This window comes from Littorina saxatilis, linkage group LG12 (genome assembly GCF_037325665.1).
Source record: "Littorina saxatilis isolate snail1 linkage group LG12, US_GU_Lsax_2.0, whole genome shotgun sequence".
NCBI lineage: Eukaryota > Metazoa > Mollusca > Gastropoda > Littorinimorpha > Littorinidae > Littorina > Littorina saxatilis.
In genome coordinates, this window is record NC_090256.1 from 30,649,899 (window position 1) to 30,673,695 (window position 23,797).

Sequence of the window (23,797 nt, forward strand, 5' to 3'; positions counted from 1 at the left end):
CAATTTCAACCAATCCAACCACTAGGTTTGTAACGTTCTCATCCACATCAGTCCTGATTTGTGTTACAGAAATTCAATTCAGCACACAGTATCTTTCCCAAAAAAACGATCACCAAAGCAGATTTTAACCCAAGAATGAGTTAACAAAAGTACCTGACAAGTAAAGACAAATTAAAGTTGACATTTCAACAGCAGAATACTAAAAGTTTAACAAATCTCAAGGATATCTTTTTACCCAGAGGAAAGCACCACTATCATTGCTGCTAAGTGAGTCACACGCACACAGGTGCACGCAGGCATACATAGATATGCACATATACATACATGCATGCAGTCATACATACCCACGCATTTGAAAAGCATTTAGTTAGAATCCACAAATTCAATTCCTCTTGGAAGAAATATTATTGATGAACATTTTGTAACTCATGTTAACTTCATATTATGCACACACGCTCACCATTGCCTGCATCCTGACAGTCTGGGAGAAGAGGGGCTGCGGCTGACCCAGAGGTATGGAGGAAGCCGGGGGACCTCCAGGCGCAGGACCCCTGAAGTTGGGGTTGATGTGGATGTTGTGTGGTCTGGTGGGTGCCTGGGAGGTAGGGGTGCCTGGTGGCCTGTGTGGGAAAACACAACCTTGAAGCCTATTGCGGTAAAATACTAAAAAGTATGTGTCATTGGTACTAAATCCAAGGATACGAACTGTTCAGTATCTGAATACTTACTAATCATTCTGCAGTAATGTTCATATGTCACAACTTGTAAGCACTTTTTCTGCAGTGTATTTTAGAACTGCTTTTTCTACACTGTATTTCACAATCACATGGAAGGACAGTCTACCCTGCAATTATTTTAGTCACTGCAGGTCTTGATGTTACTCAAATACCTCTCAGAAGTTTTCCTTTCCACCAGGATGTGAATGTTCTTGCTTACAAGCTGACCATTCAACTTTCAAAAAAGGTGATAAACTGACAAATTCTATCTTCGAACTTTTAGAAGATTAACAATAGCATCTTCACATTGATATGGGCTGCTTGTTTAATAGTGCTTTTGTTGTATGTATACTGAATAATCCTCATTCTCTTGCATTCAGAGTGTACCATATCTTCGCTGCGCCTAGCCCTGCTAGGGGGGTTTGGGGGCAATATGGTGTCATCTGAGCTCCAAGTTTGCCATTAAATTTAGAACCATTTTTGCCTCCCCCATTTATGTTTTCGGCGGACACTTTTGCTTTTTCGGCGGAACAAAACAAACAAATCAGCGGAAATTTGCCTTTCAGCGGACAATTCCCATGCCTGCTTGATGTAAACTTCCGTCTATTTGGACAGTTGACCGTACCTGAACTGTGGAGGCTGGCCTTGGGGAGCCCTCTGCATGGGGTGACCAGGGGGGCCCTGCATGGATGAGGGAACATCATGCATTCGGCCAGGCATGCGGGGGCCCATACCCCCACCCTGCCTCCGCCCCATGTTGAAGCCCCCCTCATGCGGGGGCATCATCATCCTGTTGCCCTGATCCTGAAGTATCATCCTGTTGCCCTGATCCTGAAGCATCATCCTGGGCCCCTGGTCCTGGGGGTGTCTCATGAGGGGTGCAGGGCCCATGACGCCAGGTCGCCCGCCAAACGGAGGTCCCCCTGGAGGTCGGTCACGGAAGTCAGGCATGCGATGCCTTGAACCCATGTCTTGCCCCATCATCAAGGGTCGGGGTGGTCCCATCTGACCATGAGGGAAAGGGGGTCCTTGATGTCTCATAGGCGGTCCGCGATGCATGGGCATGGGACTGGGACCCTGGCGGTTGTTGAAGGGACCTCGCTGGTCTTGACGACCCCCTTGGAAACCGCCACGCTGGTTCCTGCCTCCACGCCCACCTCTGTCGTTGCGATCTCTGTTAGTGTTACGTTGTCGGTTGTTTGGAAACTGGTCAAGCTGGGCCTGCTGTTCTGCGGACACCTCTGTGGATAAACAGTGTACTACATGCAACAGCGTATTAATCAAACACACAGACAGCACAAGTATTCCGACAAATTAATTAAAACAAAAATTTGGGCATTTCTACTCGAAAGCACTACGCTGGAACGCCGAAGAAGAAGAAGAAGAAGAAGAAAGCGGAAATTTTTTCTTTCATTTATTTTTTACATTTAGTCAAGTTTTGACTAAATGTTTTAACATGGAGTGGTGAATCGAGACGACGAGGGTCATGGTGTATGTGTGTGTGTGTGTGTCTGTGTGTGTGTGTAGAGCGATTCAGACTAAACTACTGGGCCGATCTTTATGAAATTTGACATGAGAGTTCCTGGGTATGATATCCCCGGACGTTTTTTTCATTTTTTCGATAAATACCTTTGATGACGTCATATCCGGCTTTTTGTAAAAGTTGAGGCGGCACTGTCACACCCTCATTTTTCAATTAAATTGATTGAAATTTTGGCAAAGCAATCTTCGACAAAGGCCGGGGTTTGGTATTGCATTTCAGCTTGGTGGCTTAAAAACTAATGAGTGAGTTTGGTCATTAAAAATCGGAAACTTGTAATTAAAATTTTTTTTTTTATTAAACGATCCAAAAACAATTTAATCTTATTCTTCGTCATTTTCTGATTCCAAAAACATATACATATGTTATATTTGGATTAAAAACAATCTCTGAAAATTAAAAATATAAAAATTATGATCAAAATTAAATTTTTGAAATCGATTTAAAAACTATTTCATCTTATTCCTTGTCGGTTCCTGATTCCAAAAACATATAGATATGATATGTTTGGATTAAAAACACGCTCAGAAAGTTAAAACGAAGAGAGGTACAGTAAAGCGTGCTATGCAGCACAGCGCAACCGCTTCGCGCTGAACAGGCTCATCACTTTCACTGCCTTTTGCACTAGCGGCGGACTACGTTCAGTTTCATTCTGTGAGTTCCACAGCTTGACTAAATGTTGTAATTTCGCCTTACGCGACTTGTTTTATATATATATAATTATAAAGACAAGTTTACAAATATACATTGGCTCGTATATACAATAAACATACATTTATATGGGTGAAGGTTTGCGAACAGGTAACGGGTGTAAGAAGGAGAGAGAGAGAGAGAGAGAGAGAGAGAGAGAGAGAAAGAAAGAGAGAGAGAGATGGTGGTGGTTTGAGTAATTGTTATTGAGTACAGGTTCAATTAAAACAAAACGGGCTTGTGGACATAGAAGGCCTTTAAACTGGACACATATAACAGGAGACAAAATCAAAACAAACAAGTCGCATAAGGCGAAATTACTACATTTAGTCAAGCTGTCGAACTCACAGAATAAAACTGAACGCACTGCATTTTTTCACCAAGACTGCATACTCATAGTTTCGTCAGTCCAGCGATCGTGGCAAAGGCAGTGAAATCGACAAGCCAGAATAGTGCGGTAATGGTCGCGCTGAGCGGGATAGCATGCTTTTCTGTACCTCTCTTCGTTTTAACTTTCTGAGCGTGTTTTTAATCCAAACATATCATATCTATATGTTTTTGGAATCAGGAACCGACAAGGAATAAGATGAAATTGTTTTTAAATCGATTTCGGAAATTTTATTTTAATCATAATTTTTATATTTTTAATTTTCAGAGCTTGTTTTTAATCCAAATATAACATATTTATATGTTTCTGGAATCAGAAAATGATAAAGAATAAGATGAACGTAATTTTGGATCGTTTAAAAAAATAATTCAATTACAATTTTCAGATTTTTAATGACCAAAGTCATTAATTAATTTTTAAGCCTCCAAGCCGAAATGCAATACCAAAGTCCGGCCTTTGTCGAAGATTGCTTGGCCCAAATTTCAATCAATTTTATTGAAAAATAAGGGTGTGACAGTGCCGCCTCAACTTTTACAAAAAGCCGGATATGACGTCATCAAAGACATTTATCAAAAAAATGGAAAAAAACGTCTGGGGATATCATACCCAGAAACTCTCATGTAAAATTTCATAAAGATCGGTCCAGTAGTTTACTCTGAATCGCTCTACACACACACACACACACACAGACAGACACAGACACATACACCACGACCCTCGTCTCGATTCCCCCTCTATGTTAAATCATTTAGTCAAAACTTGACTAAATGTAAAAAGGATCAATCAAAAATGTACTTGTTCCAATCAGCTTTAAATTGTTGAATATTGCTACTATTGAAGGTGTTATATCTTTCTATTCTAAATCGTTGTTGTACAATTTTCTTAAAAATATCAATGTCTTTCAGTCTTGCCGTATACAAATAATATTTTGCCAGCAACAAGAACAAATCAGAAAACCTGTCTGTATGTACAGCCTCTTTACAACCAAATATAATTAACTCCTTTGACAAAATCAACTGTGCACAGTGTGAAAAACTTTCCTGCAGCCACTTTAAAAAATCTCTGCAAAAAAACTGTACTGTAGGGCAGTCCCAGAAGAAATGATCCAAACTGTCTTCTTCTTTACAGAAGAAACACAGTGAAGAATTTACAATTTTATTTAAAAACAACAGGAAATTCTTATCAATGTACAGTTAAAAATGTTTGAGAGGTACAATAGGACGCAGGGGGAAAAGTCGAGGAAAAAAGTTTGTCCCAAAAGTAAGGTATAACATCATTGTGGCGATTTGCCTGCAATGAACAAATTTGCAAATCCCTGCTCGTTTCTTGCGACAGCCAATTATCATGAATCAGGCCGCTCATTGGGACAGCCTGCTTATAATGCCCTTTCATCTCTTTTATCACGAGACAATATTCCATTGTACACACGCACACACACAGGGTCCCCACTGGTTTTTAGAAACAAAATTCCATGACTTTTCCATGACTTTCCATGAGCCTCAATAACATTTTCCATGACTAGATCCACAGGTCGCCATTTCCGAACACGCAAACTTTTTACGTATTGTCACTGCCAGTTTTGACACTGGCTTGCTTTGCACTGAATTTGAGTCAGTTTCTATGCAGTGTCTCTTTGACAAGCAAGTCAAGCATTTGCTACGCAGTCAGATTATCGGTAATGTTTGCTGGTTCTGTCATTTCACTAAACTGGACCATCCACCTGCACTTTCGTAAATTCCGTTTCGTAATCGTCACTGTGACTTGACGAACTGTCATTTTTTTCACCGCGATACACAGTTCATTGCAAAGATCTTCTTTGGTAATTCGTTCCAATTTTGCATACTTTTTGTTGTCAAGAAAGAACTCGAAAGAAAGTTTCAAACTCATCATCCTCCATCTTGCTTGTCGAAACGCTAAAGTACTTTATCGATGCAAAAACAAAAGCAGAAAACTTCGTCGAAACTGACTCAAATGCAGCGCAGACGACACGACGAGATAACGGAAGGAAGTGAGCCTCGCTTTGGCTCAAGTGCCGTTAAAAATACCGTTATTCTCGTTTGCAAATACGAACGAGAAGTTGGTCATTCGAACAAGCCTTGTGCTGGCGACACAAATCGGGGAATGGCTGGGCAACAAAAATCGCCGTTGGCGTGGTAAAGGTTAATTTTTTTTTCTTTCGATTATCGGTAATATTTGCTGGTCCTGTCATTTCACTAAACTGGACCAGCCACTGTTTGTATCCATCTGCACTTTCGTAAATTCCGTTTCGTAACCGTCACTGTGACTTGACGAACTGTCATTTTTTTCACCGCGATACACAGTTCATTGCGAAGATCTTCCTCGGTATTTCGTTCCAATTCCGCATACTTTTTGTTGTCAAGAAACAACTCGAAAGAAAGTTTCAAACTCATCATCCTCCATCTTGCTTGTCGAAGCGCTAAAGTACTTTATCGATGCAAAAACAAAAGCAGAAAACTTCGACGAAACAGACTCAAATGCAGCGCAGACGACACGACGAGATAACGGAAGGAAGTGAGCCTCGCTTTGGCTCAAGTGCCGTTAAAAATACCGTTATTCTCGTATGCAAATACGAACGAGAAGTTGGTCATTCGAACAAGCCTTGTGCTGGCGACACAAAACGAGAATGGGTGGGCAACGAAAATTGCCGCTGGCGTGGTAAAGGTTAATTTTTTTTTCTTTCTTATTTTTGTTAAATTCCATGACTTTCCATGACTTGAATTGAAATTCCATGACTTTCCAGGCCTGGAAAATTAAAAATCAAATTTCATGACTTTCCAGGTTTTCCATGACCTGTACGAACCCTGCATACACAAGCCTGAGTGTTTAGAAACAGGTTGGCCTTACCAAGGGTATCCGGTATGTCAGTCCTTGATTTGGCCTTGCCGATGGTGATCATGTTTGACCTCTCACTCTTAAAGCGCCCTCTGTTGTGCTTCTCCCCATCACTGTCCTCGCTTTCACTCTCACTCTCTCTCGCCTCCTCCAATGCTGATGTGTGCTGCAGAAGACATCAAAATATTTTAAAATATCAGATCCACAAATGAAGAGTTCCAGATGAAACAAATTAACAAAAAAGTCACTTGATTTATTTTGATACTATATGGGTGACAGTGTACACGAAACTCCAGTAAATACTAAATAGCTTATTTAAATGTAAACACACGAATAGCTGCTTTTGCTTATTTCAGATTAATGTGATAATGATTGCAGCCTGGAATATCTATTTTGACTATTTTCCAAGCACAAAAAGATTGAAACCAAAAGCAACCCAAACATGCCAGAAACAATTTCACCATGAGGTACACTACTACTAATAATACAACGAGAATCTATAACGCGCACATATCTCACCACAAGGCGACTCATACACATTCTTTCGCATTAACAACTCATGCACACTCATATACACTCACGCATAAATTACATGAAAATGACAAGGCAACAACACAAACAGAGACACGGCTCTCAAAAGTACTGTAGGCATGAAAAACAAAAGAAAATTCCAAATAATAATTATGTTCATGGCTATTTACAACTGCTCTGATTTAGGCTCTGATGTCAGATCATTAAAACAGATATCTAAAAAATGAAACCCAGTCATTCAAACTTTCACAACTTTAACTCTACAGTGAAAAACACACCACACAGAAGAAAGACATGTTCAGAAACAATCACATTCGAAAATTTTTAATTAAATTTTGATTTAATATAATATACTTACCCAATTCTTATGAATGCATTGACTTCAGTCCCACATGCTAGATGTCGAAAAAACCACTCAAATTACCTGCCCTTAGTAGGGTGGTAACCAAGCTAAAAGCGACGCCATAGCCGTTGCTATGGCCTGACCTTGCTCAGTTACCCATAACACCCTGCGCACCACGTGAGCGCCAGCATCCGTAATAATCATTCGAGACTATTAAAACACCCCAAGGATATAAGACAGCGGGGATGGATGGGAGGGTATTAACTATAAGAATTGGGTAAGTATATTATATTAAATCAAAATTTAATTAAAAATTTTCGATTTAATCACATATTCTTACTCTAATTCTTATGAATGCAGATTCCTCCTAAAGGTGGAGGGAACCTACTTATGTCCTTGTAAGAACCTGCCCTGCAGCAACTAAAGCCAGCAATGAACTGGAGCCGTCTAGCCGCGTGCAGGAGATATCCCGAAGATAGAAACCGATGAACACATCGTCTGATCTCCAGTAAGCCGTTTGCAAAGCTTCGCCTAAGCGACCAGAACGCAACACGGCAATAAAGGAAGCACAAAATCTGTACCCGAGCTGTTGGCAAACTTCGCATAGGCGAGAGGAACACCACCAGCCAGAGAAGAACACCAGACTCTGGACTCCCTAACGCCTGAAGAGGAATAGAGGGAGGACTGAACGCCCCCCCCACCCTGTTCAAAACGCACCACTCATAGGACTGTCCTATGAATGTAGCAGAGCCTCTAGAGAGAGACCAATAAAAGATGTCTCTTTCGCCCCATTGTAAAGAAACAAGAACCTGAGCTAAAGCTCGTGGTTCCAAAAGACCGTAAAGTCAAAAAGGGATTAAAAAAGTCTAACCAGACAGTTAGAAAATCCAAATCTCCCTGAGCGAGAATCCTCCCGAGAGGAGGGAATCAAACACCAGAGAAGATTGACCAGGTTTCTGAACCCCAAAACCTGGCCAAAAACCGTGAACAAACGGAACCAAAAGCCCTAAGGCTACATCCTCTGGCAAACCCCAAAAACGCATGCGCCTCACTGCCCTACAGGGCTGAGGCCCAGAGTAAGTAGAACAAAGTCCAACGCGCTAAACAAGGGGGAGCCTCTAAACCTCGTAAAACAAGGTCCTTTGATCATGCCCACCAGAGCGCCATGAACAACAGAAGAGAGGCCTATTTGTCCCAAAACAGCTGAGATAGCCGAGACGCCGGAACCTCAAAGAAGAGGCCCAGCTGCCCAAAGCCAAAAAATGAAACAGAGGTGAAAAACCACCTGGCTTGAGAGAGGGGCGCTAAGGAGTTGCACCCCCGCTCTAAACCCCCAATTGGCCAAGGAGGCCAAAAAAGGAGCATACACAGATAAAGTGGAGGAAATATATGCTTCATGCCCAAAGACCAGAGTCAGAACCCATGATCTAAAACACAAACAGCACGCCTCCAGACCCGTAAGCAGATGGGCCAACCCCTGTGCAAGCCCTGAGAGGACCTGTTGAGCGAGTCGGCCAGATCGCAGAGCTGGCCGGGGAGAAATTCCCCTGAGAAAATGATTTAGTGTGAAAACCCAATCAGAATCCCTTATACTCTGTCTGACAGGGAGTGAGAACTTGCTCACCCCAGCTAGTTCACATAAGAAGCAACAGAAGAATTGCCCGAATGCAACAGGACATGCCTGTAAATAGCCAAAAAGAAAGGCTAGTAGACCAAGAGCTACTGCTCCTAACCCCAGGCAAAAGAGAAGCCCAAGGAGTTGCGTCTACATCACAGCCTCAAGACTGCAATTGCCAGTGCAGGCCCCATCCAGACGAAAACGCATCCATAAAGCGGTCTAAGTCCAGGGGGAAACAAAGCTAGGGAAAAAAGACCCCTGAGCGATCCAAAAGGATTCCAGCCACCTTCCCGCGTGGAGGAACCCACTCTGGAGGAGGACCCTCATGTCCCAGACCTGTGAGGCCGAACCCCCCAAAAAACTTGAGGAAAGACTAGAGGGCCAGCATAGCTATCGATACCGTCCGACCGAAGATCGGGTCTAAAGACCCCGCAGAGGCCTGCTCTCGTGCCAGTCTGGCAGTGAAAAGAGCTTAAAGCCTCCCTATTCTCTCTTGTGTGAAGAACAAACCTTCCAAGAGACAAAGTCGAACAGCATGCCCAGGTAAAAAATTAAAAACCTGGGATAAGGACAGCTCGGAATTTTGCCTGGTTACTGAGAGCACCAGCCAAAAAGCCTGGTTCAACACCAAACGAAAGTGCAGCTGACAAGCTGATTGACCTTGAAAAAGCTCAACCAGCCCCCGAGATAGTCCAGAGACCAACACCCCCCAGAAACCGAGCCCTTTCCTGTGTGCAGAAACGCAGAAGGAAAGCTCATGTGAGAGCACCGAGGAAAATCTCAGCCAAAGCTGAAAGCTCTAGCCCATGCCGACCCACCTCCCGCAGAGAGGGAGAAGACACTGAACCAAAACACCCCTTTGTAACCGGGAGCGCATAAACGCGCTGCCAGAGGTCCAAGAAGGAAGGGAAAGAATCCAGCTATTGAGTAGGTTTCAACAACCCCCGAAAAAGCCTGACCCTTGCTTCCTGCAACCAGCGTGAAATCTTCTCTTCTTCTTCTTCAGCGTTCCAGAATTTTCTGGTTACGTGTGAGCTCGTTTGCCCATTTGGGTTCCCCACACTATGCTCTGAGAGCATAGTCAGCTTCACTCCGCTTTCGTTGAGTAGGCATGCTGAGTATTTTCGTGTTTCCATAACCCACCGAACTCTGACATGGATTACAGGATCTTTTCCGTGCGCACTTGGTCTTGTGCTTGCGTGTACACACGAAGGGGGTTAAGTCACTAGCAGGTCTGCACATAAGTTGACCTGGGAGATCGGAAAAATCTCCACTCTTAACCCACCAGGCGGCAGCGACCGGGATTCGAACTCACGACCTCCCGATTAGGAGGCCGACGTCTTACCACCACGCCACTGCGCCCGTTGAGCGTGAAATCAAACCCCTTGTAAAAGAAGGAGATCACACCAAGCAAAAACAGTGTGGGCCTAAAACGTCACCGAGAAACTCCTCCGCTCAGTGACGACCCTAGCCCAAGCTGCAAGCAGCCTGGCTAAAGCCTTATCCAAGGCATCCTCCCTAACCCAAAAGAGCGTTCAGGGAGGATAAGATTGCCAATAAGAAAGCACAGAAGAGAGTCTCAGCCAAAGCAGAAACCTCCAAACCATGCCATCCTAGCTCCTCCAGAGAGGAGAGGGAGGAGCAACATCATGAAAACTCCATGTTCCCTGTGGTCTGTAAGCGAAGCCAGAAACTAGCCCCTGGCAATAAAAAAGTCCGGATCAGACCCTGAGCCTGAAAATTCCCTGCTATCTTCTTCCGCACTAAAAGTGAGGACGAAGCAGCCTGAAACCCCGAAGCCAGCAGTCCCCTGCGTATGAGCAGCGGGAAAGGTGTAGGCTGAAGACCACTATCCTAAGGTGCGGATCAAGCCAAAAAGTGTGGCATGAGGTAGGCAATCACCGGAGACTCAGCAAATGAAACAAATTGCGAGAAAGCCTGTGAAAACCCAAAGCCATCCCGGAAGAGGAAGGAAGAGAGACACCCCCAACCTATCCGGGACAAAGTAAACTGCAACAGCAGCCGCTCTATGTATGGGAAGCCTACAACCAGTAGGCAACCCTATACACTCCCCCTCCTCAAACAAGGAGTCCGAACCTAACCACCAGTTGTGTAAAACACAAAAGGAGGGAAGACAGGGGAGGTCGCGCACTAAATACTCCTGCCGATAACACCGCCAAGAGTGTGGATGAAAAGCGTGATCAGTCTCTGACTGCCAACCCAAAACCACCCACCTGAACAAGAGGTGGGGGGAAGAGGGGTTGGTAACTGGCACAGATCTCTGCCGAGAAGGAGAGAGAGTGGAGAAACAAGACAAAGCCGGGCCCGGCGCGTCTTACCCCACCCGCTGTGCGAGAGAAGCATCCCAGTGCTAAGAACCAGACTACCTGGTTTGAACCACAACTCACCCCAAGTGGGGAGGGGGGTGGTCCAGCACAGCCGTAACCCCTAGAGGGGGTAAGGACTGAAACAGAGAAACGGCCGCTCGTCCACCTGCCGAAGTCAAGTAGCCCTATCACTCACCCACCCCTAGGAGGGGGTGACCTATGCTGGCTAAGGACAATGACCACTGGCCAGGCGATACTATAGCCGAGTCCCCGCAGACCATTGTGAATACAAAGAATGGGAGACTGGAGAGAAAGAGTATGTTCTGTCTCCGCCTGTCCCAGGTGGACAGCCGGCACAGCCCGTGCAGAGAACAAAACGGAGCAAAGCTCATTGTTCCCTGACCACTGTGCGAGACACCCTGCCGAGAACAAAAGAGAGTCAAGCTCATTGTTTCGCGACCGCTACCCGCGACAAGCGCGGGCAGCTAACACAGCACCTGTCCCAAATGGAGCAGAGAAGGAGTATGTAACGTAGCCTGGAAAGCCGTACATAGCACCCCCGCTGTGTAGAAAGGCCTGAGCCACGCCATGTCCCGGATGGGGAGGGGGGTGGCTCTTCACAGCAGTAAGAGCGACGGAAAGAGACGAACCGAAAAACGGCCGACCCCCCTCCGTCCACCTGCCGTAGTCCTATAGCCCACCGCCCACCCACCCCGATAGGGGAGGAGAACGATTGTCAGGCCAGGACAATAGAGGCACAGACTGTGAAGACAGTCTAACAGCGCCCACCCCGTCCAACCCAGAGGGAGGGAAAGGGTGGACCCGCGACAAGCGCGGGCAGCTAACACAGCCACCTGTCCCAAAAGGAGCAGAGAAGGAGTATGTAACGTAGCCTGGAAAGCCGTACATAGCACCCCCGCTGTGTAGAAAGGCCTGAGCCACGCCATGCCCCAGATGGGGAGGGGGGTGGCTCTTCACAGCAGTAAGAGCGACGGAGAGAGACGAACCGAAAAACGGCCGACCCCCCTCCGTCCACCTGCCGTAGTCCTATAGCCCACCGCCCACCCACCCCGATAGGGGAGGAGAACGATTGTCGGGCCAGGACAATGGAGGCACAGACTGTGAAGACAGTCTAACAGCGCCCACCCCGTCCAACCCAGAGGGAGGGAAAGGGTGGAACGCTGCTCCAGCCCCCACCCGATCCTGCCCGGTGGGCGGGAAAGAGTGAGTCACTGATACCCCTCCCACCCGAACGCGCCCGGGGGGCGGGAAAGGGTGGGAAGCTAACACAGCCCCCTGCCCCCAATGGGACAGGGATGGACCAAGGCCAGGCTGCGACTTACCATGCCCCCCCTCTCCCTCTCCCACCAGGGGAGAGAGCTGACTTCCCACCGCAGCAGTGCTAAAAGCAAGCTGAGCGGGAAGAGACAGAGAGGAAGCAGCAGCCCCCTGCCCCCAATGGGACAGGGATGGACCAAGGCCAGGCTGCGACTTACCATGCCCCCCCTCTCCCTCTCCCACCAGGGGAGAGAGCTGACTTCCCACCGCAGCAGTGCTAAAAGCAAGCTGAGCGGGAAGAGACAGAGAGGAAGCAGACCCCCTCTCCCTACGGAGAGAGTGCTCGCGAACAACCCAGTCTACCAGTGGCAGAAAGGACTGAACCGAACTGGCCATTTGCACTAGACCACAGTGCGAAGCTGACGAACGGGAGGGCGGGAACCGCCGATCGCGCCTGAAACAGCTGAGAATAAAGACACAAAACATCGTTAATTCCCCCCCAAAAGGAGGACATTGACTGATTCCTCTTACGCAGAGAAAGGGGAAAGAATAGCCACACGGCCACCCCCCCCCATCAGTCGCACCGACGACGATCCAACAAAAAGTCTATAAGGAGCCTAAAGGCTGATTAACCCCAACAGGGGAAGCGAGCTGTGAAAGAACTGAACCCGCCCTCGGAGGGATAGGAACATTAAAAGAAGTGCTGTTTGACGGATATACGACCCGCATAATAGGCAAATCAAAGTTCTTTGGCTACTCTTTGGTTTAGTTTTCTTAAACGGGCTAAGAGCCTTGTCACCTTCCAGTCTCGCACCAAGTTTAGCTTTGTTGTCGGCCATTTTAAGACCGGCGAAAAACAGTCACCCAGAACGAAAAACTTCTGCGTGCGTGTTCAACACAAAGCTATCAACATATATACCAAACATAAACAGGAAAGATCTCACCAAAAGGTAGACGGACAGGTAGACCCACAAGAAACCGGCTAGTCTCACGGACGAGCAGGCATGCGAAGGCCAAAAGTGAGTGACAAAATTCCGACACGTCCACCGTGTGTTGTCGAAAGTCGAGAATGATTATTACGGATGCTGGCGCTCACGTGGTGCGCAGGGTGTTATGGGTAACTGAGCAAGGTCAGGCCATAGCAACGGCTATGGCGTCGCTTTTAGCTTGGTTACCACCCTACTAAGGGCAGGTAATTTGAGTGGTTTTTTCGACATCTAGCATGTGGGACTGAAGTCAATGCATTCATAAGAATTGGAGTAAGAATATGTGATTAAGTCTTGCTTACCTGGTCATTTGATTCATTTTGTGAATAAGCTAACGATGTTTCTGCCTGCGATATCTGCGAGTTTTCCTGAGATATGTCAGTCTCCGAGACACTGAAGTCCCCTCCAACATCTGGGTGATACACAAAAGGCAATTTATGCGCTGAATTGGAATCACTCACTTGACTTAGTTCAAATAACAATCACCAACACCTCTGCTGAGATCTTAAGTTAATATCTCCTCCCAATGTGTTCATTTTTATTTTTATTTTTTATGTACTGCCACACACACACAAACCTTAAACCCACACACAATAAGCAAAAACACTAAGAAATCAAGTGACTCTTTCAGGGAGAGGCTGCACTTCAACGGGGTTCATTCAAGAGAATGTTAGTTGTTACGTGCCAATAATCAAGAGAAGGTTGTACAACACACGGCTTCATTTAAAGTCCACATTTTGAGTAAGTTCCATCAGGTTACAAAAACAACAAACCGCCATCGTCCTAGAATTTAGGGGTAACTCGATTCTTGGCGATTTTTACGTTTACAAGGTTGTCGTCACCAAGACTGAGACTGGTCTCAAAAACCGGGAAATCTTTAGATGATGCAGTTGTTTTTTATTTCAAACCCTCGAAGTATTCTCCCTTAGCGGCTACACACAGTTTAAGTCGTTGGACCCAGTCAAGAAATGACCGTTTGAAGTCGTTTTTTGGCACCTGGTTCAGACACTGGAAAACAGCCGATCCGAGGGCTGATCGACTGTCAAATCGACGCCCAGCCAATTGTCTTTTCAGATGAGGAAACAAAAAAAAGTCACAGGGTGCAAGATCAGGAGAGTAGGGAGGATGTGGCAAAGTTTCAAAGTTTTCTTCCTCCAGGTACTCTTTCACCACCTTGGATTTGTGAGCAGGTGCGTTATCATGAAGTAATTTGATCCCTTTCAATCCTGTAGTTGGTCTGGCTCTCTAGTAGTAACGAACGATGCCAGCAAGAACTTTTTCCTTGTAGTACACCCCAGTGATGCTTCTGCCTTTTTCGTGTGGTTTTTGAAAAATGACGCCCTTTGTGTTATAAAATATTGTGTATAAAACCTTCTTGCCGGAGCGACTTTTTCGCACGATCCGAGGGGCATTGGCACCTTTTTTTATCCATGCTTTGTTTTGAGCTTTTCTTTTTGGCTCAAAGAAGTACACCCAAGTTTCGTCTCCAGTCACGATCTCATCCAAGCGTTTTTGATCACATCCGTCGTATATCTTGAGTAGCCGTTGGGCAAACGTAACCCTACACCTCTTGTTCTCTTCAGTGAAGAAATGTGGTACCCATCGCGCGCACACCTTTGTGTATCCAAGTTTGTGTTTTAAAATTCTCAAGACAGACGACGACGAAATGTCCAGTGTTTCGGCGATAAAATGACTGCTCACTCGGGGATCTTCATCAACTAACCGTTGCACATGGGACACCATTTTATTGTCGGTTACAGGTGGTTTTTTCACTTTTCCCCTTGCATCTTCCACAGACGTTTTCCCTGTTGAGAAATGCTTTGCCCACCGAAAAACTGTCGCGCGAGATGGTGCTGTGCCTGGGCTTACAGTTCTCAGCTCTTCAAGTATGTCACCGGCCATTTTACCAAGTGCCGTTCTTATTTTGATGTAGGATCGAAAATCCTTCTCTGAAAATGTGCTTTTTGCCGCCATTTTTTAGGCCAGTGTCTCTCGCTTACATGACTAAATACACTGTATCTTTACGAAAACACAACGGATCACAAAGAAATTATGCACAATAATACGTTATGTACCAATCTTGATAATGACGTCATTTGTTATAAATGTCGTCATTTGATTCTGTGCAAAAAAGACCAGTCTCAGTCTTGGTGACGACAACCTTGTATGTGCTTTAGACTAAGTAAACCATTCTCCATTAGAAATATTCTCTAAAATTCCACAATACATGATTTAACATTCTTTTATGTTTTTATTCATTCCAGGTACAAATATAAACACTATTTCAGAATAAAAATTATCAGTTTTGGCCTTCTGTTGAGCTACGGCAAAATTCCACAACAACTTGTAAACCCTTACCATCGTACTCCACATGGACGTCGTCAGTCTGCGGCAGATCATCAACATAGTCCAGCTGCTCATTGTCCTCCTCATGCACAGAACTGAGATGTACGGTGTAGCTGTTGTCGTCCTCCTCTACACCAAGATCTTGGATTTCTTCCTCATCAACAGCAATCTCCAGCATCTCCTCCTGCACACACACAATATCATTTATATACAACGATATATTAATAATAATAATATCAATATGATAGGAACTGATGCTATAAAAGATGCCAATTCCAAATAGAAGTGTGTACATGATCCGTGTAGTTCTCAGGCCTCTGTCTTCGGTCACTGACACATACTTCTTTTATCGGGATCATTGTTCTGACCAATGGCCGGTCATTGGTCCAATATGTTTGACATGCAGGTCTTCTGATTGAACAATTCTTTTGTAGACAGGATATTTTAACATACACACACACACACACACAGAAAATCCCCTTACAAAGACATGCAGAAAAGCACTTACCTAACAAAAGACAAGAGAAAATGGGAATAGTTTGCATGTGTGTGCAGGAGAATGAGTCACAAAGTAAAATTGTTGGAAATATATGCATAAAACCTTCACAGATGACATTCTGTGTGCATAAATATGATCATCTGCTTTACTTCTTTCTCAGTGGTGAGTGCGTTATACATTGGCTGCTTGACAAGATGGATAAAGCTGAGCAAGTAAAATCAAAAGAAAACAAAAAGAAAGGAAGGAAAGGATAATAGACATACACTACATTTTATGTGAAATATTTGACATCACTCCCCCTCCTCCAACCACACACTTGACTTTACCTCAGGTTGTTGGAAATCATTTTCTTGCATTCTGCAAATATAGAAAACCCATTGTACATGTACATTATAACACTGTTATTGAAGGTGAACAGAACTTATTGTAATAGTTTATACAATAACAATAACAGCCCTTTGTTTCTTAGATCGAGTTAACCAAAAACACGAACAATTACAAATAATAATGGCAAAATTGAGACATCCAGCAAATTCACCATTTTAATACCGACTTCAAATGAAAGCGCTGAAAGTCCACAAAATGGGGCACTCGCCTTTGGCGAGTACTTCTCATAGTTTACTAGCCAGAGAGCAAATTTTACTCGCCAAACCAACCATTTGTTTCAGCAACTTGACTCGCCTTTGGCGAGTAGATTAACATTTCTAACTAGCCATTTACAGATTTCTACTCGCCACTTTCAGGCCTGGTCAAATGTATTTTTTGTCAACTATGCAGCTACTTACCTTACTACTACTTACGCACTGAGTTAGCATTTTACACAATTCAAACATATATATTACAATGTGAAAAAGACAATGAAAAAAACACCAACCCATGATGATCCGAGTATGAGACGTCAACGCCACCACCACCTCCATCATCATCTCCAAGTCCCAGTAGGGCTTCTTCATCAATTAGTTCATCTTCAGTCTGAAAAAAATGACATGTTAAACCATTACTGAAGGTTAACCTGTGCATCTACTGGAGCACATTTATTGATTTAAACACATTTATAACTGTCTGTTCTGCATTTCATTTTTCAGAAGAAGAAAAAAAAGTTAAAAAGAAAGTAAAACATTAGAACAGAAGACACTTATAAAACAAAATTAAATTGCCATCTACGGAGCGTAATTTACAACTTATACGCTTCAAGAGGCTGGAGAACAGCTAAGGAAAAAACCGAAAAAAAACAACTGTCTAGGGACAGCTTGAGAAAAAGAATTGAGCAATTTTCATGGCAATCTCTTATCTTCCATTGGCAGCTGAAACTAGCACAGCTCTTAAACACTTTATTGACAATGGAATAAAGTGGATGTGAAAAATGACCCAGAAAGATTGCTCAATTATCTTTTTTCCTCTTTTTTTCCACTCCTCTTGTAATTTTTTCGTTTATTTATTTGGTGGGTACATGTTATACGTTTTCTCTTGAAAACAGTCACTTTCCTAAAAAAAAAAAAAAATCTCAAAATTGTTTAAATGCGCAAGCCACACTAAAACTGCAGCACTTTGTTTCCACATACCGGACGGAGACCACTCAGTGACTAACAAGAACACATAAAGCGTTCTCCGTTTAATGAAAACTAGGTCGAATGCTTTCCTGCGGGCCAAAAATTTGGAATCAAAAGATGAGACATTCTGGCTTGGTGTTTGACTTTTTATTGTGTTGTATAAATAAGCTTTTTAAGCTTTAAACAGTTTTCCAGCTTTCATTGTGTGGAGTGGTGCAGAGGAAAAAGAGTTTCTTGAATTCTGTATATAATATATAATATGACCTAGGACTGGTCATTTTCTGTTTTCTATGAAATTATATCATATATATATTCACCAGTCACCACTCTGATCTAGGTCCTTTCAAAATATTCTTCTAGGCAGAACTACTTCAATCAAGCTAATCCAAATCTTAAAGACATAATTTCAAAGTCTGTTGCCTAAAGTAGTTTTTTTTCCTTCTTGTTTTTCAATGTTCAAATAAAACACAAAATCCAAAACAAACACAACAAATACTTACTCTGAATGCAGTGATTCCTCCATCGTTCAGCAGGTCCTCTTCATCACTGTAAAAAAATAAGGACACTGATATACATATATATATAATAATAACGACAAGAAGATAATAATATATATAGTCATAACGATGTCATTGCCATATATATTGCACTTCTGAATATTGTCAATGTCAAACAGTTACAGTATTTCTTTTGAACTTACCACAAAGGCGATATTTGTACATTGTGCCATGACACTTAACACTTTCGCGACGGGACACTGATAAATCAGTAACCGCGCTGACACGCCCATGGACGGGACGCGCATTTTTCAGTACCAGTCATACAAGGTACAAGACTCGTGATTGCTTCCCGGTTTTTGAAGATTGCAATAAATTGAGTTGTTTCCCTTGATACACGTGGTTTTCTCTTCCGGCTTGATCAAATTAGTGCAGATTTGCGTGGTGTTTTCGAACAAAAAAAAATGAATCGAAGGCGAGCCTTGTCACGGGAGGAGATTCTCCGGATGTTGGATCTTGAGGATCCTGTAGATCATGATACATCGTGTCGTTTTAGCCTCAAGAAAGCGATAATAGCAGTGATATTGAGGAAGAAACAGTCCCGTTGTTGCTAGTACGAGTCGGCAACTACACGTGGTAGGGGGTGATACTGCTAGACGAACATGTATCTCGGAATCGTGCAGGAGCTATGGGGGCGTGGCAGCACTGATAACAATGGATGGCTGGAGCCTTCAAATCCTTTTGGAATTGTTCATAGGTGTACAGTTGGTACTTTGTTGTGAAAATGTGACTTATATTCAATATGGATTACCTAGACATCATTTGGTGAGTGTTACAGTTTTGTTTCATTTGAGTCAGGATGCTGTGAGTGAATGCGTGATTTGCTTGTTTTTTTCTTTGTACTGTCTCCTTATTTCTGTGTACAATGTTAACAATATTTCAGCTAATTCATAGGTTTTACACCTTGTTTGGTTATAACATTATTTATAATACTTTCTGTTAAAAAATAACTTTTAAAAAAAGCAGTGGAAAATAAAACACACACAAAAAAACATTAAAAAACACAAATTATCCCCCTTTCACCCCCCTTTGCTAAAACAAATCGCGTGACAAACTTATAAATAGCACGACTGAACTGGGCATCCATTTTTGAATTAGTACACAAAATTTGGTGGTGATTGGACTTAATTCAAGCTTGCTAGACAGATTTCTTTACAGTTACTGATTTTTGGGAAGTTTCTTGGTGGCAAGCTTGGGCAGGCAGGACGTTAACGCCGTGGCAGTGCTAGTCACAATAGTGTTAAGCTAAAACTAAGAAATTTCATTCATTGATTTACTGTGGCCATTGCATTGCATTCAAAATGTAATCGAGGAATAACTAAGAAAATTCAAATAATTGACAACATTCAAATTTCAATCAAATTTAATGTAATCATTTCTTTCTCAATCAAGTTAATGAATTTTTCGTTTGCATTGGATGAGGAGCCACAGCCTTGTACATGTAATCACTTACTGACCTAGCAAATAGCATACCCTAAAGTGCTGGCCTTAACCTTCACCGTGCTTCCAGGGTCTTGGGTGACCCAGAGCCTCACAAAAGTGTCTACGGTATCTCTTAAAGTATTGCCAGTTTTTGATTGAGACTTCATGTAATCCTCACACTATATAACCTTCCCATCGACCATCTTTTGAAGAATTAGCTTTGTAAACAGTCCGGATGTTGAGGGTCGTGGACGACCCATATGGAAATAAACATGAATTATTATTCAATTTATTGTGTTAACTTAATCCCTATTCAGATGGTGTGGGTCGTGCCCAACCCATACCCTGCAAAGAGGCAGTAAAGCGCTTATCCTTATTCGGATGGCATGGGTCATGTACGACACATACTTTTTATGTTGAATCTTTCTTTACGAAAGAATGGGTCGTACACAACCCACATCATCCAGACTGTAGAGTCCAAAGTGTGATCCAGCGAAGTTTAAGGTGGTCAGGACATCCGTTTGGAGAAAGGATCCTTGCATTCGATGAATTCATACTCTGTATACTGATATTATTTGTAATTATCAGCATGACTGAGCTATGGTCGAGGCTATGCAGTGACGGAGTGTATGCTGACCTTATCACTTATGTTCGCAGACAAAACTGAGAGACAGTAAAATTACTAAAAAAAGAAAGCTTAAACTGTGAAGAGATCAGCGATTAATGATTCAATGCCTGGGAGTGGGAATATGCAAGATTATTCAGGGGACAGAACTCGCTATATCCACAGGTCCGTGTCTCTAGTCCCCAGGCTATATCCACATCACTGACGTCATCGTCGCACGGGAAGCCTCGTGTTGGCACTCTTATTAAGCGCCATTTTGTTTTTACCACAAAACAATCAACTCTTTTGACAACCTGCAAACTAAACTGAAAGTTTAACAGGAGTGCACTCATGTGCAACTTTTGAAAAGTTCGTCGAGATCGATAGCAGTCATGAATCGCACAAAACATAGATTCCTATTTTTCCCCTTAGGCCTACAAAAAAAATAGGTGTGGTTACGGTAACCCGACCTACCCTATTTTTTTGGGCCGACCCTATAACTTTTTATTACATTTGTCAAAAAAATACACACAAAAAACAAGTAAACGAGTGCAGAAAACGCAATGAAAGCGAAAGCGCCCGAGTCGCACACTTATTTCCCTGTCAAGTAGGTTTAATTTGTACACATTAGAAAAAAAGTTTTAAAAAAGAAAGTGATTGCCTACCTTCCTAGTCCTACCCAATTTTTTTTGGCTATGTTACCGTAACCACATCTATTATTTTTTTTGGCCTTACGGACATGTTGTCTCCGTAGCTCAGACGATAGTGAATTGCCAGTCCATGAGACCTCCGGTTCGAGCCTGGCCCCAGTCTTTTTGTTAATTTTTGTTAAAATAAATTTGTTGACTTATTTTTACCCCCTCTTAACTTTACATTCTTTTATTTTGCTCTGCTGTTCTTTTCTCCAAAGCATTTCGTTGATAGAGCTGAGATTGCAACAAAAATGCACTCCTGCAATTTTCACTGGTCACAACGGTAGGACGTCAGCCGGCTTTGTTTACATTTTATCACATAAACTCCCCTCTCCTCCCCTTCAAAGTGCTGTTGATCGAACTTTGGACCCTGTATTCCACTCATGGAGTCTAACTCGTTATTTAAAAATAAAAGTGAATTTTGACTTTTAAAATTTGACAGCTGAAGTCAGTGAACTGAAGTGCCCAACCGAAAGCAGGAAAATATAAGGCGAGAGTAGGGTCCCTTGAGTATGATGACGTCAGTGACGTGGATATAGCATCGAGTCTAGAGACACGGACCCGTGGATATAGCCACAGCCTATAACATTAACACTTAACAGTACAGAGCTATCGAGTATCAGGCCTAAAAAAAAATAGGTGTGGTTACGGTAACCCGACCTACCCAGTAACCCTATTTTTAGGGGCCGACCCTGTAACTTTTTATTACATTTGTAAAAAAAAACACAAGAAAACGAGTGCAAAAAACGCAATGAAAGCGAAAGCGCTCGAGTCGCACACTTATTTCCCTGTCAAGTAGGTTTAATTTGTACACATTAAAAAAAAAGTAAAAAAAAAAAAGTGATTGCCTACCTTCCTACCCTATTTTTTTGTGGCTATGTTACCTTAACCACACCTTTTTTTTTTGGCCTCATACAATGTTGGAATCCGCAATAACAATTAACAAATGTGCAGCATACTCAGTGGATACTACTAGTACTAGAACATGTTCTCGGTATACCCCCTCTTCCGTTAAGGGCAGGAATTTAATTTTTTCGACAAGACCAATTTTAAGACACATTTCCATACAGTGATACACACCAAATTTCAGCTCAAACAGCCGATGAACACTGGAGCTCTGAGCACAGACAGAAGGACAGACAGATAAACAGAGTGAACCTATACAACCCCAGTTTACCCCTGTAATTACAGTAATAAAGCTTACCTTTCCCAGCCACTGTTGCCCGTGTTGGCAGTCTTTTTCCTTGACATTGTTGGTCAAAGAAGGCCTTTGATTTCCTGATGTTTACCCTTCCTCTTCAGTTAATGGTAATCATGTGGTGATCTAGCACAACCCTGACATGAACTTCATGAAGTTATTTTTTCTGAAAAGGTAGTAAATAAGTTTACTTCAATGGAATGCCTACTTCAATTTTCAAATTGTTCAATAGCAAAATCCTTTTTTTGCATCAAGTCTGACTCTTTTGAGTTTGTGCATAAAATTGCAACACACAATGAAGATCCTTCGAAAGGAGAGATCAGTCTACAGGTACGAACAATAAATCAATAAATTACACCAGTTTCCAATTGAACGGAATCTAACATCGGCTAAACTTACTACTTGAACATTTTTAAATTAATAGAATACCATTATCTAGGCGCATGGTTGTCTCAGCGAGCGAGTACTCGCCGAGTTGGTCGTCGTACTCGTAGCTCCAATATTCACAATGTGCAAAATGATTTGAGCACAGGTAATGAGGTATTATTAAAGCCTCGGCAGTCCGTTCAACACTAAAGACATGCCGGACTTACAACTGTACAGAGATATCCAAAAAGTACATCTATGTGACTGCACAACCGATCACGTTTCTTCAACAACTTACATTATGCCGCATCTGCAAATGGCGAACCGGAACTTAACACAAGTTGTCTTCCCTTCTCGCGGGGCACTACTGCTGGGTCAAAGGGTAAAGGTCAAACAACAAGATGTCACCGAACATTGTATCATTTCGTTTTCCCCCTTTTATTGATTTTACGCTGGTTTAAATTCAAAACAAATCGCGTGAGGCAAAATTACAACATGTTTTTGGAATCAGGAACCGACAAGGAATCAGATAAAATAATTTTTAAATAGACTTTGAAATTTTAATTTCAATCATAATTTTCATGTACTTATTTTTCAGAGCTTGTTTTCAATCCAAATATAACACATTTATATGTTTTTTGAATCAGAAAATAATAAAATGAAACAATTTTTGGATCGTTTTATAAAACATAATTTTAATTACAATTTTCAGACATTTAATGACCAAACTCATCACTGATTACATTTTAAGCCTCCAAGCTGAAATGCAAGACCAAAGTCCGGCCTTCGTCGAAGACTGCTTGACCAAAATTTCAATTCATTTAATCAAAAAATAGAACAAAAAGCCAGTTATGATGTCATCAAAGACATTTAACGAAACAAATTTTTAAAAGTCTGGGGATATCATACCCAGTTTCAAGTTTAATGAAGGTCGGTCAAGTAGTTTTGTCTGAATCGCTCTACACATACACACACACAGACACACAGACACTGCATACACCACGACCCTCGTCTCGACTCCCCGTCTAAGTTATAACATTTAGTCAAAACTTGACTAAATGTAAAAAGGGAGTTATGAGGCATTTTCGAAGAGCTAGCGAGCGAAAGTAAAAAGCCCCGGCCTGGTTTCTGTCTGTGACATCCAACCATGTCCGACCTGTTTTTTAGAAAACGCGTGACCTCAAACTTCAGCATTTACATGTAATATATTTGTTGTTCTGGTATCTTCTCACGTTGTATTATGCCCACGAGTGAAAATCCAGTGAGTCTTCCCCAAACACATCTCATCATAAA

At 42.8% G+C, this 23,797-nt stretch overlaps 1 protein-coding gene across 1 annotated transcript in view; it reads right to left on the minus strand.

Annotated features, from left to right (window-relative positions):
• The window catches only part of LOC138981724 (RNA-binding protein 33-like), a 53,159-nt gene extending 30,330 nt beyond the window's left edge, over positions 1-22,829 (minus strand). The window contains exons 1-10 of the mRNA XM_070354789.1: positions 22,803-22,829; positions 22,145-22,304; positions 18,166-18,211; positions 16,990-17,087; positions 16,442-16,472; positions 15,629-15,800; positions 13,573-13,682; positions 6,200-6,353; positions 1,342-1,957; positions 461-620 (exon numbers count right to left, since the gene is read on the minus strand). Of these exons, the coding sequence (XP_070210890.1) occupies positions 461-620; positions 1,342-1,957; positions 6,200-6,353; positions 13,573-13,682; positions 15,629-15,800; positions 16,442-16,472; positions 16,990-17,087; positions 18,166-18,211; positions 22,145-22,191 (1,434 nt within the window). The 5' untranslated portion in view covers positions 22,192-22,304; positions 22,803-22,829. The remainder of the gene's footprint in view (positions 1-460; positions 621-1,341; positions 1,958-6,199; positions 6,354-13,572; positions 13,683-15,628; positions 15,801-16,441; positions 16,473-16,989; positions 17,088-18,165; positions 18,212-22,144; positions 22,305-22,802) is intronic.
• Positions 22,830-23,797: the final 968 nt, after the last annotated feature.